At 35.8% G+C, this 16637-nt stretch overlaps 2 protein-coding genes across 2 annotated transcripts; both read left to right on the top strand.

The window, feature by feature from the left end:
- The first annotated feature begins 11094 nt into the window (after positions 1-11094).
- On the top strand, positions 11095-11657 carry B0H65DRAFT_469653 (uncharacterized protein). The gene has a single exon (XM_062827022.1). The coding sequence runs from the start codon at positions 11368-11370 to the stop codon at positions 11608-11610; it is 243 nt and encodes an 80-aa protein (XP_062680684.1). The 5' UTR covers positions 11095-11367; the 3' UTR covers positions 11611-11657.
- A 3311-nt stretch (positions 11658-14968) lies between these two features.
- On the top strand, positions 14969-16631 carry B0H65DRAFT_427894 (uncharacterized protein; the record flags this gene model as incomplete). Its single annotated transcript, XM_062824715.1, has 3 exons — positions 14969-15671; positions 15725-15864; positions 15918-16631. 3 exons carry the CDS (start codon positions 14969-14971, stop codon positions 16629-16631), a joined length of 1557 nt encoding a protein of 518 aa, XP_062680683.1.
- Between the last annotated feature and the right edge of the window lie 6 nt (positions 16632-16637).

The following is a 16637-nucleotide window of genomic DNA, read 5'->3' as shown; positions in this document are numbered from 1 at the left end:
TTATTAGACCGATTAAGAATAATTTTCTTTTTTTCTTACAATTATTAATATTATATAATATATTTAATAAATTATTAAGTAAGACCGATTTAACTGACCGATTATTAAACGATTTTAATTTAATTAATAGATTATTAAGCGATTTCGATTAATCATTCTAGTATTAAGATTATATTAGGCTAGTTGCAGAAATAAAATTCGATAAATATTAGGCCGAAAATAAGAAATATTTCTAAGAGACGTTTATAAATTAGATTAGCTTCGAACCCGTAAGGGTCCTAGGCGTATAAAGAAATAATAAACGAATATATATTTCCAATTCGGGTAGTATAAGTAATATAATAATTATTTACGCTTTAAAGAAGGGAGGCTACTTATAAATACTTATTAAATTTAGAGGATATCGACGCTTTAATAATTTCGTATATTAAAATTATTTGTAAATACGAATTTTTAGTATATTAAATCCGAATTTTTAATTATAAGGAATATACTTATTAAAATATATTAATAGATAATTATATTTATTTCTCTATAGGAAAAGAAGTATTAGCTTTATATATAATACGCTGTTTTTATTAATAATTAATAATCTTATAAATAGTAAAAAGATACTATTCTCTTAGTTCTATTTACTTAATATAGAATAAGCGGTTAATATATTATAGAATTGTAGGGACGTTCTATATAAAGGAGAGACCGATACCGATATAATATTATTAATATACGTTTAAACCGATTATATTAATATTAGAATTTAGGATTAAGATATTAATATTTATATACGGCGAATTCTAATTAGTAATAATAATAATTCACTCTAATTACAATTATTAGGAGCGGATAAATTAAGTGATAAAACTATACTTTTTTAGAATAGTTACGAACGTTCTATTTAAATATTAGTCTAGTATTATAATAAAACTTCCTAAAATTTTTATTTATATCCATATCTAAGGGGAATTAATTATAATAAGGATAGGCTTTTATCGTAATTTCTATTAGAAATATTATTAGACGATTTAAACCTAGAAGGGCGATTTTAAATAATTGAACCTTATTACTCGTTCCGGTTTAATAGGGGGCTAATTATTAAAGTCCTAATTGAATTAAACGAAGGTATATATTAATCCGTTATTGAAATTCTATTTAATTAGCGTTTCGACGGTTTTTATATTGAACTTCGTAGCGATTTCGTTATCGTCGTCGCTAATAATATTAGTATTAACGGGGAATTTTAGGTTATAATTTAGGAAATTCTATATTTATATTACTAGAATATTTATAACTTCGTTATAAATACTAAAGAATTCCCAAATATAATAGTTTTGGGCGAAGTATTATATAGCGTGAATATACGCTATTTTTAATCCTTTTAAACCTATTTTATCGCCATCGCTATCGTTATTTATAATAATTACGTCGATATAAATTTATTTTAATATCCTATCAGTTAAAATCGATATTATATTAACAAAATATTAATATTCGAATCCTACGCGCTTAATTATTATTAATAGGATAGTTACCAAAGGGTACATTATAAGGCCGTTTAATAATATAATTATGATAATTATTCCGCGGAATAACTAAATATATTTATAATTAGAAATAATATTAATAGTATCCGCCGATATTACTACGCTGGTATCTATAATAAGAATTTAAGTATAATCTAAAAGATTTTATTATTTAAACCCCTATTCTTATTCGATTTCTCGTAGAAGTATAAATATATAATATAAAATATTATTATAAAATTAATAACCGGAAATCCTAAGGGAATAATTAAACCTTTTTAATTAAATAACAATTTATTCTTCTATAATATTAAGGATCATAATAGGGATATTAGCATTATTCTAAATTATTTTAGCGAAAGTATTTAAATTAGTAATACGGTTTAGGAGAAGCGTTATTAATACGAAGAAAATAATATATTTAAATATAAATTTAATCTACCGTTATATTACGGAATTTCGGTTTCGTAGAAATTGTATTTCGTTATAGATAACCCGGTAAAATTTAATACTTTCTATTTTGGTTATTTATAATTTGTAGCGGAATTAAACTTGCTTTCTAATCTTATTATCCGAAGTAGGGTTTTTATATACGTTAATTAAAATAGTTTCGATACGGCGTATTATTTCTCTATAGGGAAATTTATTTATTTATATCCCCTATTTTATCGATTTCCTCTTTAATTAAATACGTTTCTAATAAATCGTTATTAATATTTTTATTTTCTTCGAAGTTAAATTAAATAACAGTTTTAAAAATACCTTTCTTTATAATAATTTTTTTAAAACCCTTCTTAATAGTACCCTTCTTTATACGGGCTTTTTTAGTCGTAGCCTTTTAGTAGGTTTATTAAATTAGATAGGCGTATTAATAGGGATTATATTGCGTAGTTCGTACGAATCCTCCGGTTTTCTATTATTTTTCTATATATATTTATTTACTTAGCGGCGGTAGTACGTTGGGACGGGCGTTAAAATAATAATATACGCTATTTTAGTATCGTTTCGGCTAATAATTATATTTTATATAAATTCGTCGAATTCTATTTGAATAAGTATTACTTATACCCGCGGGTTTTTTATATTTATAGTTACCCTATAGTTGTAAAAGTATTCAAAGGTTAATATATCGCAGAATATTATAATATATTTATAAAAGGTTTATACAATAAATAAAATTAGTATTAAAATTAGTAATAAGTATACCAGAGTAGGAATCCTTTTATTATAATTATTTTAGACCCTATCCATATATATACGGATTCTTATTATATATATAATAATATTTCTAATACTAATATCGTTAGTTAATATAGCAGCTTTTAAAGGGTTCTATTTAAGTTAGCAAATAATATATATATTTAAATTACCAAGTTAGTATATAATTCTTTTAAATTATTTCTCTATAGGGAAAGTTTAAGGAAGTAAGAATAAGAATAAATAGTATATAGCAATTTCGAATAATTTTTCTATAGAGAAAGTATAAGGAGGTATGAATGGGAATAAATATTAAATAAATTTACTAATAAATTAATATAGTAATAGGGATCGGTTTGTATTATTTAAATCTTAATTTACCTAATTATTTTAGCTTTTTAGAGTAATAAGATTTATAAATTTACCCGCTTCGGGCGGGTATATTTAATTCTTATCGATAGGGCGACCTTAATCAATTATTATATTATATATTAAATCGGCAATTTAATTGTAATATCATTTCTCGAGTAAATAATTGCGCTATTGTAATTAAATTATAATAAAACCGCGTTTTTATTATTTTTCGGCCTATTAATTCTATTTATCTATATTTTTATTACGAAGTTTAATTTCGTACCTTAATTTTTCCTAATAGGTAATCGTATTTTCCTTTAATTATTGCATAAATCTCTTATAAACTTCGCTATTTTCGTTGTACTATATATAATGTTCTAAGTTTCCTTGATTAAAGAAAATAGAATATATTTAGTTTATATTGGGTAGTGTATTGCCTTTTACTAGTGTGATAAATTGGTAAACGTAGTTGGAGCGGTTTCGAGTAAGTATTATAAGCTATACAAATGAAATTTTAAATATCGATTCTAAAATTAGAATTAATATTTTAAAATATAGATCGGAAAGTTACTATGCGCCTTAGTAAATTAATTAGTCCTTTTAGCTCCTAATAAGCTTATTCCACTTTAATAATTTTAGAAAAGTCCGGCCTAGTTATTAGAAAATAGTCAAATTGAATATTGATTTTTCTAGGCAGTTTAAATTTTGGATTAATATTTGAAGTTTATCGAAATTTAAAAGGTTATCGACGGCTTTATGGCTACTTTATATTATTAAGTATAATTAATTAGTAACGATTTAAGCGAAGTTATCGGTCGACTTTTTATACCCTTTACAGCTTAAGATCCCCGGCCGGTAGTTTAGGGAAATAACCTAATAAGGTATAACTTCTTTAAATTATATACCGTTACAACCGGTTAAATAGTAATTCGTCGTAATATAACAACTAATAATATAAATATAGTACATTATAGTACATATTTAATCATCGACGGAAAAGCCTCCCTAATAATCCTTTTTATTCTATTTATTACAAGGGTTTTAAGTATATTAGAATTCCCCAGATTAATTAATTCTAATATTTAATATTTCAAGAAGTATTAAGTATATAATATTAAATATTACTATTATATAGATTTTCCATTAATATATCAACGATCGTTATTATTCGGTAGGGTTTTTTAAATTCCTAATCCGAATTACATATAGGATATAAGTTAATTCATCCTATTACACTATAATTATTAAAATATACCCATAGTTATCATAAAAATATCCGGGAAAATTTATTGATATATTAATTTAATTATCGAAGGTCGCGCCGGTCTAAAATTTATTACCGAATTCGTAAAAGGTTTTTAAATATATAAAAGAATTGAAAGTATTTACTATTAAATATAAATTGGCGAATTAATTTAAGAAGGGGGATATTATTTCTTTATGGGGAAAGGGTAAATAAAATTTTAATATAAAGGGTATATATATTTATATTCGGTATATTATATTATGGTATACGTATTAATATATTTTAGTATATTAATAATAATTTTAGCTTTGTAAAGGGCCTTTACTCTTAATTTAAGTATAATAATCTATTTAAATAATAAGGGTTTAAAGAGCGATAATAATTCCTTTCATCGGTATTTATTATTGATAAGTTCGGAAGTAATACGGACGACCGGGTATATATTATCTCCTTTATAGTAACCAGGATTTTTATTTTTATTACCAAAATTAAATTATAATATAATTATTTTTACGTTATAATAGTTAGCGTAAAGTAGGTATCTTTTATTATTTAGTATATTTTTACAATAATCTTTCTTATATTTTTTAACCTACTTATTATTATTTAGGCGATATTAGGAGAGGGGGGGGTAGTAGAAGTAAGATAGTATTATAAAGTCGGTACCGTCGAAGAAAATTAAAGGAGGGTTCAGATTAGGATTCTTTATTATATTAATTTGCCCGGACCGGATAGTATTCTAATCATTATCCGTGTTAGGATTATTTATACTATATTATTTCTCCGCGTAGAAACCTTATTATTCAATTATAATTATAAATTTATTCGGACGTTATTGCTTTACATAAAAATTTTATTATTCGATTATAATTATAAATTTATTTATATAAGGTAATAGAGTATCGATTAGGGGTTTTTAGTAAATTATTTTTTTATAAGGAAACGAAAAGGAAAGCGCGAATTATAAGAAAGAGGAAGAAGAAAGATAGGAAGGGATGACCCGGGGAGGGTTTTATACCCTACGTATATAGGTTTATTTCAAGGAAAATAAATACTATAGGATATTAATTAGGTTGGACCTTCCTTATAGAGAGATAATACGTTTTAATTAAAAGTTCATATAGGGCGTTCTAAATATTTAATAAAAATATCCTTATTCTCTTTATAATTATTTATTTTTTACATTTATTAATTATAATAGTATAATAAATATTCGGTAATTATAATTATTATAATATCCCCGTTTATATATTGGCGGGATTAATTATATATAGGGAGGGTTTTATAGGGATAACCCTATAAATATATAAATATTATTATTTACTTTAAGTTTTTATATAAATTTATAATTGTATATAATATATTATTTAGTAAAAGCAAATTGTTGATAGGGAATATATAAATCGTATCAATAATTAAAATAAATATCTCCTACTCCTAAAATTTACCCTCCTTTATTAATTAAAATAAATTCTATTTACATTTCGGTATTTTCTTTTGTACTTTGGCATTCATAGTTTTTACTTCTATTTACCTCGTAAATATATTTTTAAATTCGATAGCGCGTACTAACTTTCCATTTTTCTCTTCGGTTTATACTTCTTTTACCCTTTAGGCCGATATTTATAACCGCAAGGTAAACGTTTGGAATAATCGACGTTTAATATATACATTAGATTTCTAAAGATATATTACCGATTTGTCCGGAATATATTTAAAATTAATTTTGGAGTAGTAATATTAGAAGATATAGCTTTTACGAAGGGTTGATAATTATTAAAGGTTTGGGATAATAATATAATTGGAGAATTAGTAAATATTAATCCTATTTTATTTTATAGAATAAAAATAGAAGGAGGAGTTGAAAGACGAGGAAGGGTTATTAAATTAAAGAAGATTAGTACTTTTTTAATTACTTTCTTCATTATAAGCATATTATCCCTTTTCCGTTTATTTATATTAGATTAACCATTAATATATCGGGTAAATTATTAATTTGTTATTAATTTACTATTTGCCTTCATTATATTACAGTTTAATTAATTTATTAGTAAAGTAGTTCGATATTCGAATTTAATATTATATTTTATCTAAATCTATTCGTATATTATGAAATAGCGATCGAACCTTATATTCCTATTAATAGGTTAATTATAATATATTAATAATTTACACGTAAATATAAAGAAGTAGCGATATAAACCGATCGCTCCAATAGTAAGATTATTAATATTATATTTCGACTATATTAATATTTAGTCGAAATATATCCTATATCTCTTGGTTTATATTAAAATAAACGCGGTTATACTTAGCGCGAACAATTAGGATATTTTCATTTTGAACCTAATTACGAATTTCTTCCCGCGAGTTATTTATAGAATAATTATTAGTTATTATAAACTTAATATATATATAATACTAATAATAGATTTATAACGGATTTACGGGCTTATATAATAATATATAAGTATAAAAATTCCGGTCCGGAATTTAGGTCCGATTTGCAATAGAGATCAACCCTGAATAGTATCCGGAAGAAAACCCGGAGGAAAATCTAAACCTCGACCTTCGTAGTCGAATTCCGGCCTCAACGTTAGTCGAACGAAGTCCTATGTAATTCCATTGGAAAGAACGGAACATGACGTTTCCGACCGTACAAACGGTTTCGTTATATAATAACCATATAGAGTAAAAGTGAAGAAAGAAATCCGAGAAGATTTTTGAGTTCGGATTCGAATTCTGGACCCTACAGCTAAGGTATAAGAATAACCAAACTGCCGTTGGAATGATCAGAAAATGACTATTCCAAAGATATAAACGGTTTTATCACTCGATGACCCATTAATTCAAAAAGTCTATTTGAAGAGGGCTTCCCTCGAGGAAAGGGGAAAAGAAATGTATTTTAGACACTCATCAATATCTCGACGAATCTACTACTATTCGCTATATTCTATATACTATTCTACTCTACTTTGAACGCTCCACACAACCGTATTAACCGTACCTTCGTACCTCATCCACTCGTTGATCGATACCTTCCAACAATAGTAATACTATAAAGGCTTTTTTTTAAATAATTCCCGCTATTTAATTATATATTTATAATTAATTTTAAAGATTTTAAATATTATTTTAAAGGTAAAGGTATATATTTTCAGCGAGTTAATATTAATAAGGATCCAAATAAGAAGGATAGTTATTAGAATTAGAAATTTTTTAAGGATGAATTTAGGATAATTTAATAATTTATATCGTTTTAATTATTTTAAATAGAAACGTTAAATAATTTCCCTATTCTTTATACCGGAAAGATATTTATAATTTATATCCAATTTAAAGGATTTAATAAAGCTTTTACGAAAGAATTCTATTTATTTTTTAAAGAAATAGATAATTATAAAATTAATCCTATCGTTAAAGACTTTCTAAATATACTATTAAAAAAGAAAATTTATAATTTATCCCTAATAAATCCCGAATATATAAATTTATACGAATATTTAGATTTTAGTATTTTAATTAATACTCTTATATCATAATTTTAAGATTCGAAGCTCTTAAAGGCTAAATAAGAATACGATATTTTTCAATTACTAATTGAATTTTATTAATATTATTAAGACTCGTATAAATTTAGTTAATAGTATTAATATTATATTCGTTAAAGAATTAAATAGAATAGAGGTTATAAGTTAAGGTTATTAAATTGCGGATTAATTTCTAATCGATCCTTGATCTATTAACGATATATTCCGGATTTATTTATTCTAAATTATATTAAGACTTTCTATCCTCTTTAATACCCATATTAAATTATTAATAATCCGTTTAGGGGTTTTATTAGGAGGAGGTGGTAGGTATGTATATTGATTATAGGAAATTATAATAATATATAGTATAATTTTAATATCGATTAGAATATAAAAGTTATTGATAATATTATAATTTCGAATTTTAATAATACTATAGCTTTAAATATAATCGGTCTTTAATTTATAGAAAATAAATTTTTAATAAATCTTAAATATATTAAAGAAAGATCTATTTATTATAGTACGTCCTCCTGATTAATATAATATTCGTTTTAATATACGTTTTAATATATAATAAATCTGGTATAGAGTCCTTTGAATACTTTTTAATAATTAGTTTAATATATAATTAATATTAATTAAAGTTATTAGGGAAGTTAGTAAAAAAGTGTATTCTCTTTCCCGGCTTCGAATTCTAATACTTTAATTAATAGTGATTATAGCCGGTAATTCTTTAAATAAAAATAAACTTTAAATATAACGGTAATTATTAAAAATATATGCTAAATGAAAATTTATTTTATTTATATACTAAACGAATTTGTATAACGATTTCGATTTTTTACAACCTTGTATTTTCTAACCCATCTTAATCGCATATATTTAATTAATCATTAAAATGGTATCAATAAAAAATGATTATTTTCGATTAGGTTAAAGCAATATAAAAGATAGTTTAAGAATAAATTAAAGATAAATCCGTATTTAATAGTTCGCTTAATTAAAAGGACTTTATTTTATTAAAAATGGATTTTAAAGAAAAAGTTTATAACCTTTTTATTAATTATAATAGTAGACCTTTATTAGTACGCTTACTAAATTCGCAGGTCTAAATATTTATAAGTAATATAATAATATATAACGTTATTTAAGTAATTAGACGAGGTATTTTTAGTAAGTATTTTCCTCTTTATATAATATTGAATTTATAATATTATAGATTAATTAGGGATTAATCTTATATGTATTACTAATTTATTTCGAACTACTTTACTCTATATATTTCGTCCTACAGGGCTTTAATTTAAGCTTCGGTTAAGCCCTTAATGTTTACGACGTAGGCTACGTTAGGAATAGAAGATTCGGTGTATTTTAGAATAATTATAATACAGTATATTATTTAAACGAAATTAAAGTATTAATTAATATTATTAGATAAGATAAATATTAGGCCTATAGTTTTAACCTTTATATAATTAGTATTATTATATTATCGATTAATAAAAGATGTATTTAAGATATATTAATAATATATTAACTATATTTATTAGGAGGTCAGTTAGTATCGATATATTAGGAGGGGTTGTATTTTTCAATTCCTCCAATTTATTAAATTCAACTATTATATTATCTATTTATTTTAAATTAAATATTATTAATAGTTTAGTAAAAATTATATTATTCTATTTAATTAAACTGAATTTGGTAATAATTATTAAAGTATCGGCGTTAATAATATTATTATTAACTATTTTACGAAGATAATTTAGGAATATATTAGAAATAATTTACGGGTTATTCGTGTGTAACGAGGAGATATCGGTCGCGGTTAGTTTATAATTATTTTTAGATATACGATCGTTAGTATTTAAAAGGAGTATTTAAAAACGCGAATAATATTATTTCTCTATAGGGAATTTCGAGCGAGCGATTAATTATTTTTTTACGGGAAACGCAAATATTAAGGGGGCGAGGGTCGGATGAGAGATTTTTTATAGTGTGGGGTCGGTTTTGGCGTATCTACTTAGGTTAGGAAGCTTTGGTAATGGGGTCGGGTCATGTGAGTACTCCGGGCTAGTCGGGACCCTGTCGGTGACGGTCGACAAAGTGATGACAGGTGGGACCGGGCCGGGGCTCGTCCAGATCCGCGGAATCTCGGCAGTCGTGAAACGAAGTCCGTGTTCGGCGTCAAACGTTGCCTGGGGAATGCCAGCCAAACAGACATTTGGGAATCTCATCGTCTTTCTTTGGGACTCTCTATTTTTAGCCATATCAGAAAGTGAAAAGCGGGAAACTGACTTCTCTTCTCCCCCAGCTTCGGCGATACCGACAACTTGGGAACGAGTGATTCAAACATTGCTTTTGCCATGCTTCGGCGCGATCGGTTGGTTGGGACCAGGAATTGTGGACCATAAACGGTTCTTGGCATGTCGATCGGGTTAAAGCCATCGAAAAGGGGTTTTAAACCCCAAATCTGTCGGTACGAATCGGTGTTTGACCGAAAGTTCTGACGTCGGTTACAGGTCACTGATGATATTGTGAGTGGTGACATGGAACTGGAGCCATCCGGTGGTTGTGGTGTCGAACTTGACGGAATAGTACCAAGGTAGAAGGGATTTCGGGCCACTGAATCAATCTCTCATCTGAAGACCAAGTTGAGATGTCGTCGTAGTCAGAAGTTGGTCTGTTCAACGCCAAAGCCCTGAACGAAAGGGGATTTCCATGTTCCCCAGACCGATAGTTCGTGATATCAATGAACCGCCCTGAGTTCGGTGTCGTCGTCGAAAGCTCCCGTCGCGCAAAGGGCAGCCGACGTCCGGCTCTGTGATTGGTTGAATTCTGCCCCTCCTTGGAGCCGCTTGCCGGAACATCTGACGATATGAACCATTCTTTCCGCGACTTTGGTTTGCGGGCAGTACGAAAGGCGTGTGGACGGCCATCATGATCTTTCCAACTTGTTCCACTCCTGTGTTAATGTTACGCGGCGGTGTGAAACTACGATGTCCATTGGTTATCCCGATCGATGGTTTGAGATTCCAATTACTGTTAACTACTCAACGTGGATGCTTTGTAGCATTGATTTCCTCAGCTGACGGTAACAGGAGATTGGTTGGAGGGGGAGATTCGCCCAGAGTTGACAGAATTGGGTGGGCATCCATCTCGCGTGGCATGAACCAGGGGTCCACCTCATCGAACATTGGAAGCTTTCGAAACGTTCTGTGCCCCGTGTGCCCATGTGCCCTGGCAATTTCGCCCTGCCCTGGTTTGCCTGGCCTGCCTGGTTCCGAACTGCCGTCCTCCACGTTTCCATGGATCCATGGCAGCGAGACCCAGCTTGTCAGAAACCCAGATACTATTTGGGGCTCATCTCAAAAGTCATCGTGGTGTAGATCAGAAGCCGCCATGTTTGATTTGTTCCTGGATCGTGTGTCATCTCTTTTTGATCATTTTCTTTCACCGTTTTATCTTCTCTCATCTAGATATCATACCCACCTCGTCTTGGCACTAATATCTGATGGAGAAGGCCTCTGGGCATTGCTTACAATGGCTTGCATTGAGAGGAGGATGGACACAACCTGAACCGAGAGCCATGGATTGCCGCGAGGCGAGGTGCATCATCCAAAACAAGCGGAAATCATGGGGCTTCTGGAAGCCTTCTCGAAACCTTCCTCAAGAGGACAAGTTTCAATCTCTCGCCAATCTCAGGTACCACAACAGCGCCCCCCACTGCCCCTGTCCAGAAATCCACGGCTTGTGAATGGCAGTCCGTCCAAAGGAGCGCCATTTTCAGTGCAACCACCAGAAATGCCCATTTCATGCAAACGGGAAACGGGCTTGGCTGGCTTGTTGGACAAGCTCCACCACCAACGTCCAACCAGCCGCGACAGAAGCCACGACGAAGACGCGAGAGGCCAGCCTCAAGTAATTCTTCAGCTGTCATTCCCCAGCCGTGAGCTTGCCGCGGGAACCCTAGGTAGGGCTGTTTCACTGTCCTATAGCCTGAATCAAGGGGGAAGACACATCCGGGTACTAGCACGACATGATGGCAAACGATGGGGCATACAACCTACGTAGGCGTCAAATATTTAATATTACCCGTGCGTGGTGGTGAGGCCCGGCTGTCCTCGCAACGTACTGATTATGCGTGTATCGATGCCTTTTGATGATAACGATCATGACCACAGGTTCGGTGCAAGCCCTATTCATATGCGCAGATGTGTAAAGTGGCTAGACGTTTTATGACTATAAATGCTATCTACGGTAAGCATGGGTAGTTGAAATAAGGGAAGAAAGGCAGTGAAGCAACAATAGAAGCAGAGCCTGGTCAGTTACCACGTAGCATCCCGCTTTTGGCTCGGAATAACACCTTATATTGGTGAATCTTGATGAGTTTGTCGCCATTGATTCTGTGTTTGGTTTGGCGTGCCCGACTCCTTAGTGGGTTTGAAGGTGTTGACACTTGACACGAACTCGATATGGACACATCTCGCGAGCTGGGAAACCTTGGTCAAGGATTAGGGTTCACAGACTCTCGCATGCCGTTTTTTCTCGCATCTGAATTTCAGATATGCACCGATGCAGATGTCCGATTGTGCACAACTGGTGAAGTGATCGACTGGTGTTGTGCTTGCAGAGGTTTTGTCCATTGCGTGTGCCGCGTAGGAATCGGATGATAAATGGAGGTCCGTAGCGTAGCTACCTCTCGCAGCTAGCTCTGCCAGCTGCGTCTGGGAGGGACTTGCCCGTCTTTGGCCGATATCAACACTTCACCAGCTGTCGGACGGCTGCAAAAAACACTACAACACACGGACAGGCTTGGCAAAACCAAAAAGCCGGTGGAGACACACCGAGCTGCCAAGCCACAAGGGCAGGGATGCTTCACCTTAGCATCCGCCCGTCGTTCGTTTTTACTTTTTCTGCTGGCCCTTCGTCTTGGCACTGGCGCGATTCCACCGATTTATTTTTCGACCGTGCCCACCTCAATCCAATCCACCCACACACGGCCACACGCACGTCCAGGACTCCCGGGCGGTCAAGCGACTTTTGCGACACGGCGCTCCATCACCCATTGTCTCTTTAACATCGATTACATTCCACCGTACGTCAAATTTTCCAGCAGCTCGATTTTTCTGCGAGTTGTTTTCCCCCGCGACGCATTTTTCTCGCACCTCCAAACCCGCGCGCTCATTCCACGTCACCCTGTTTAGGCGGTTCGTCGTGTTGCATTGAAACGCGGTGCTCCGTACTCCATCGTGACGGCAGACACACGGATCTCACGAATATCAAAGTGCCAAAGAGGTACGTGCTTTTCATTTGGACTCATATCAACAAAGTGGTCCGAGCATCGTCAAGTCCGCAGTAGCACCTTTCACCTACCCCCGTCGCCCTGTCACCACTACGGACTACTAGTAGTGGGAGTTGCCCAGCGCGGTACAAGACGTGCTGCTTCAGCTTCAGCTTCAAGTTACCCGCCGATTTCGATCTTTTTTTTCCCATTCCCATTCTTCGCCCTCCAATTGCACCATCGGTGGCCAACGCGCGTTTGCATCTTCTCGTCCCGGAGCTGGCTGTTTGCATTACTTCGCAGCTTAGCAGGTCTCGCTGCACTGTCTCGGCGTCTGGCTATCGCCTCATCGGACATCGATATTCATACATACGCTTTTTGGTCAGCGCGCTTGCCTTTCACTACTTACCTGCATCCTCCTCATTGTCATTTTCTCCGTTCCCCCCAAAAAGATATATTTATCTTGTGGCAGTTCCCAAACCACCCTGCGGTGCTTGCTCTACTACTACCATCGCTCGCCTCTCCAGCACTGATAGATATACTCTTGCCATTCTCGATTGTGCCGCCTTCCGTTCAATCTGATCGGAACCCCAATAGCTAACTTGCATTTCCTCCCTAGCTCCCAGGAGCTGTCACTGGTCAACACTTCGACAATCGACACCCCCCCAGAACGGTCCGAAGGCCACGCAGTATCGTGCACGTACTTTGTCGGGTCGATTCCTAAATAACACGACGCAGCTACCACGTGCGAACGACCGGCGATTGTTTAAGCGCAGGACATAACAAGGCTCGAGCTGTCAGCACAACCGTCGGTGCTCAGCAACAGTTGTTTTGCGGGTCGTTCTGAGCTCACAAAGCTAAGGCCTTCGCATTGGTCTTCTCTTTGAGCGGCAAGAGACAGGTCGCTTCGAACCTATCATTCCAAGCTCGTCTGCTACGATCCGCCCAGGCCATTTGTTTGACGGTTCATCCTGCATCGCAACATCTCGGCATTTCCCGTCCAGAGCACAGCTTATACCCGTAGCTAACGGAGAAAGCGGAGCGTCTGTGACCCACTTGTCCTATCAACTGACGAAACCGGAAATCTCGGTCACGATTTTTGAGATTCTCTTCAGCACGTAGAACGAACGGGCTGTGCGGCGAAACCTCGAAGCTCGATCAGCAATCGGGATACTGCGACGGTGCAACGACTAGATTGACGTCGTCATATTTGGGTATTGATCGGTGGTCAAGGCGTCCCGCGTGTAAGGACCCCTGGTTTGGATTGCACTTGAACCGTGCACGATTCACCTCATCGACACTTTCAACGACAAGGCCATACGGTTTCAAGAATCGGCCTTGAAACTAAAGCCCAATAACACAAGACTGCCGGTACCCTTTTGAGGTCTTCTTCTAAAGTTTCTGGCTTACTCTGAGGTAAGAGTTTTCATGTTCGTCTCTCGTTATCTGCCCTGTCTTCTTCCCCTCCTCATCGTTCAAGTCCCGGCAGGTGCCAAAGAAACGTTGTATTTCATGCTTCCAGGGCCACCTGGAGACGCGTGCAGGGTCCACGGCTTGCCAAGTCCCAATCAACTGTTTTGGCATCTCCTTGAGCATCTAGATCCATATTATAGAGCTTGCTCACCGCTTAAGTCACCGTCGACCGCCTGCTGACCTCTCGCTATAGCTCTTATCCATATCAGGAACAGCACTTATCATCCTGCTGTTTTCTGCCATATCAAAAATCAGGGTCTAAACTTGCCATCCGGCTGTGCGGAGTCTTGCCTCGACTGACATAGAATCCCCTGCATATCCCTTAGAACGATTGTCTCAAGATTGGTCGACAGCCAAAATGTCGGAACCGGAATCTGCTACCGCCGCTATGGGAATCGGCAGCGTGCTAAACACCAAGGGCGCCCAGGCTAGTGCCGCCCAACTCGCACAAGCGGCTCAGGCTGCTCAGGTTGCGCAACCGACACAGCAGCTTGAACAATCTGCTCCTGTTCCCCAACTGGCTACACCTGAACAGCAACCCTCGCAACCGCTCACACAACAGCAACTCATGGAGCGTGCCAGCTCGCCGCACGCTTCCGTGAAGTTCGAACCCAGCATGTCCTACCCTTCGCCGACCGGTATGGGAACCGCAATGCCCGTTCCCACTGTTCCTAGCGCACAGATGGCCCCTGGTGGACAAATGGCTCCTAATGCGCAGATGGCCCCGAACCCACAGATGGCTCCCAACACTCAGATGGCTCCCAACCTCCAGATGGCGCCCAATCCACAAATGGCTCCTAATGCTCAGATGGCTCCCAACGGACAGATGGCTCCTAATGCCCAGATGGCTCCCAATGCTCAAATGGCACCTGCACCGATGGGCATTCCTGCTATGCCTACCGTACCAGGTGTCCCGTCAAACAACGGAATGGTACCTACTCTCCACCCTTCTTACAAGCCTCCGGTGGAGGGAGGTGCGCCACCGGGGCCGCCTCCGAAGGCCTACGCGTGTTCCACCTGCGCCAAGGCTTTTGCACGGAGAAGTGATCTCGCTCGTCACGGTAAGTGACCATCAGTTTTCTCCTGTGTTATAACTCTGCTGACTATTTTGCAGAGCGAATTCATAGCGGGATTCGCCCTCACGTCTGTGATTATCCCGGCTGCGGGAAACAGTTTATCCAGCGATCAGCGCTCACAGTCCATCAGCGCGTGCACACGGGAGAGAAGCCCCATCAATGCGAGAGATGCGGCAAGGTAAGATACTTCAGTCACAAGGCCACAACGAGACAACACTAACGGTGCTACAGCCCTTCAGCGACAGCAGTTCTCTTGCGCGTCATCGCAGGATCCATTCTGGAAAGCGTCCCTACAAGTGCCCATACATGGACTGCCAGAAAACGTTCACTCGTCGCACGACACTGACGAGGCACCAGAATCATCATACTGGCACAGTTGAGGAATCTGCCAAGGCTACAGCGGAGGCTCTTGCTAGGGGAACGTTGGCACGGACTAAGGAACGATCGGAGAGCGAGCAAATCTCCAATCAGGCGACGCCAATGACCACTCCCTCACCGGCACAGCGGCCCTTGTCGTTGTCCCCAAGCGCGGGATTGGCCAACATGGAGATGCAGTATCTGCAAAACAACACTCTTCCAGCCCACCTTCGTGGAGACGTTCATGTCCCCAACGCACCAACGACTTCGCCGGGCTACAGCAACGGACTGACCCGGCCCACGTCGCACCCCACCGGGTATGTTCCGCCCGCAACAATGGAGCCTACTGTTGAAACTCAGCAAGGGCCCGGTAGTGTGGCCGGCAGTCCCCAGATTGGAAGTGCAGGTTGGGCGTCTCCTGGTGGTGTCGGATCTCCAGTTCAAAGCCCCAGCGGTAACGGCTATGTTTATCCGGATCCAGAACCCTTTCCCGGCGCCAGTGCCGGTCAGATGTTCTACGACAGTGCGGTTGGGACTGGGAGACGTCTCGGGAGCGGGGAACCGCAGAACCCCTCCTATCATACTTAGTGCGGT

This window comes from Neurospora tetraspora, assembly GCF_033439725.1.
Source record: "Neurospora tetraspora strain CBS 560.94 chromosome Unknown B0H65scaffold_5, whole genome shotgun sequence".
NCBI classification, from domain to species: Eukaryota; Fungi; Ascomycota; class Sordariomycetes; order Sordariales; family Sordariaceae; genus Neurospora; species Neurospora tetraspora.
Note: the sequence above shows the minus strand (reverse complement) of the source record. Positions and strands in the feature narration are given on the sequence as shown.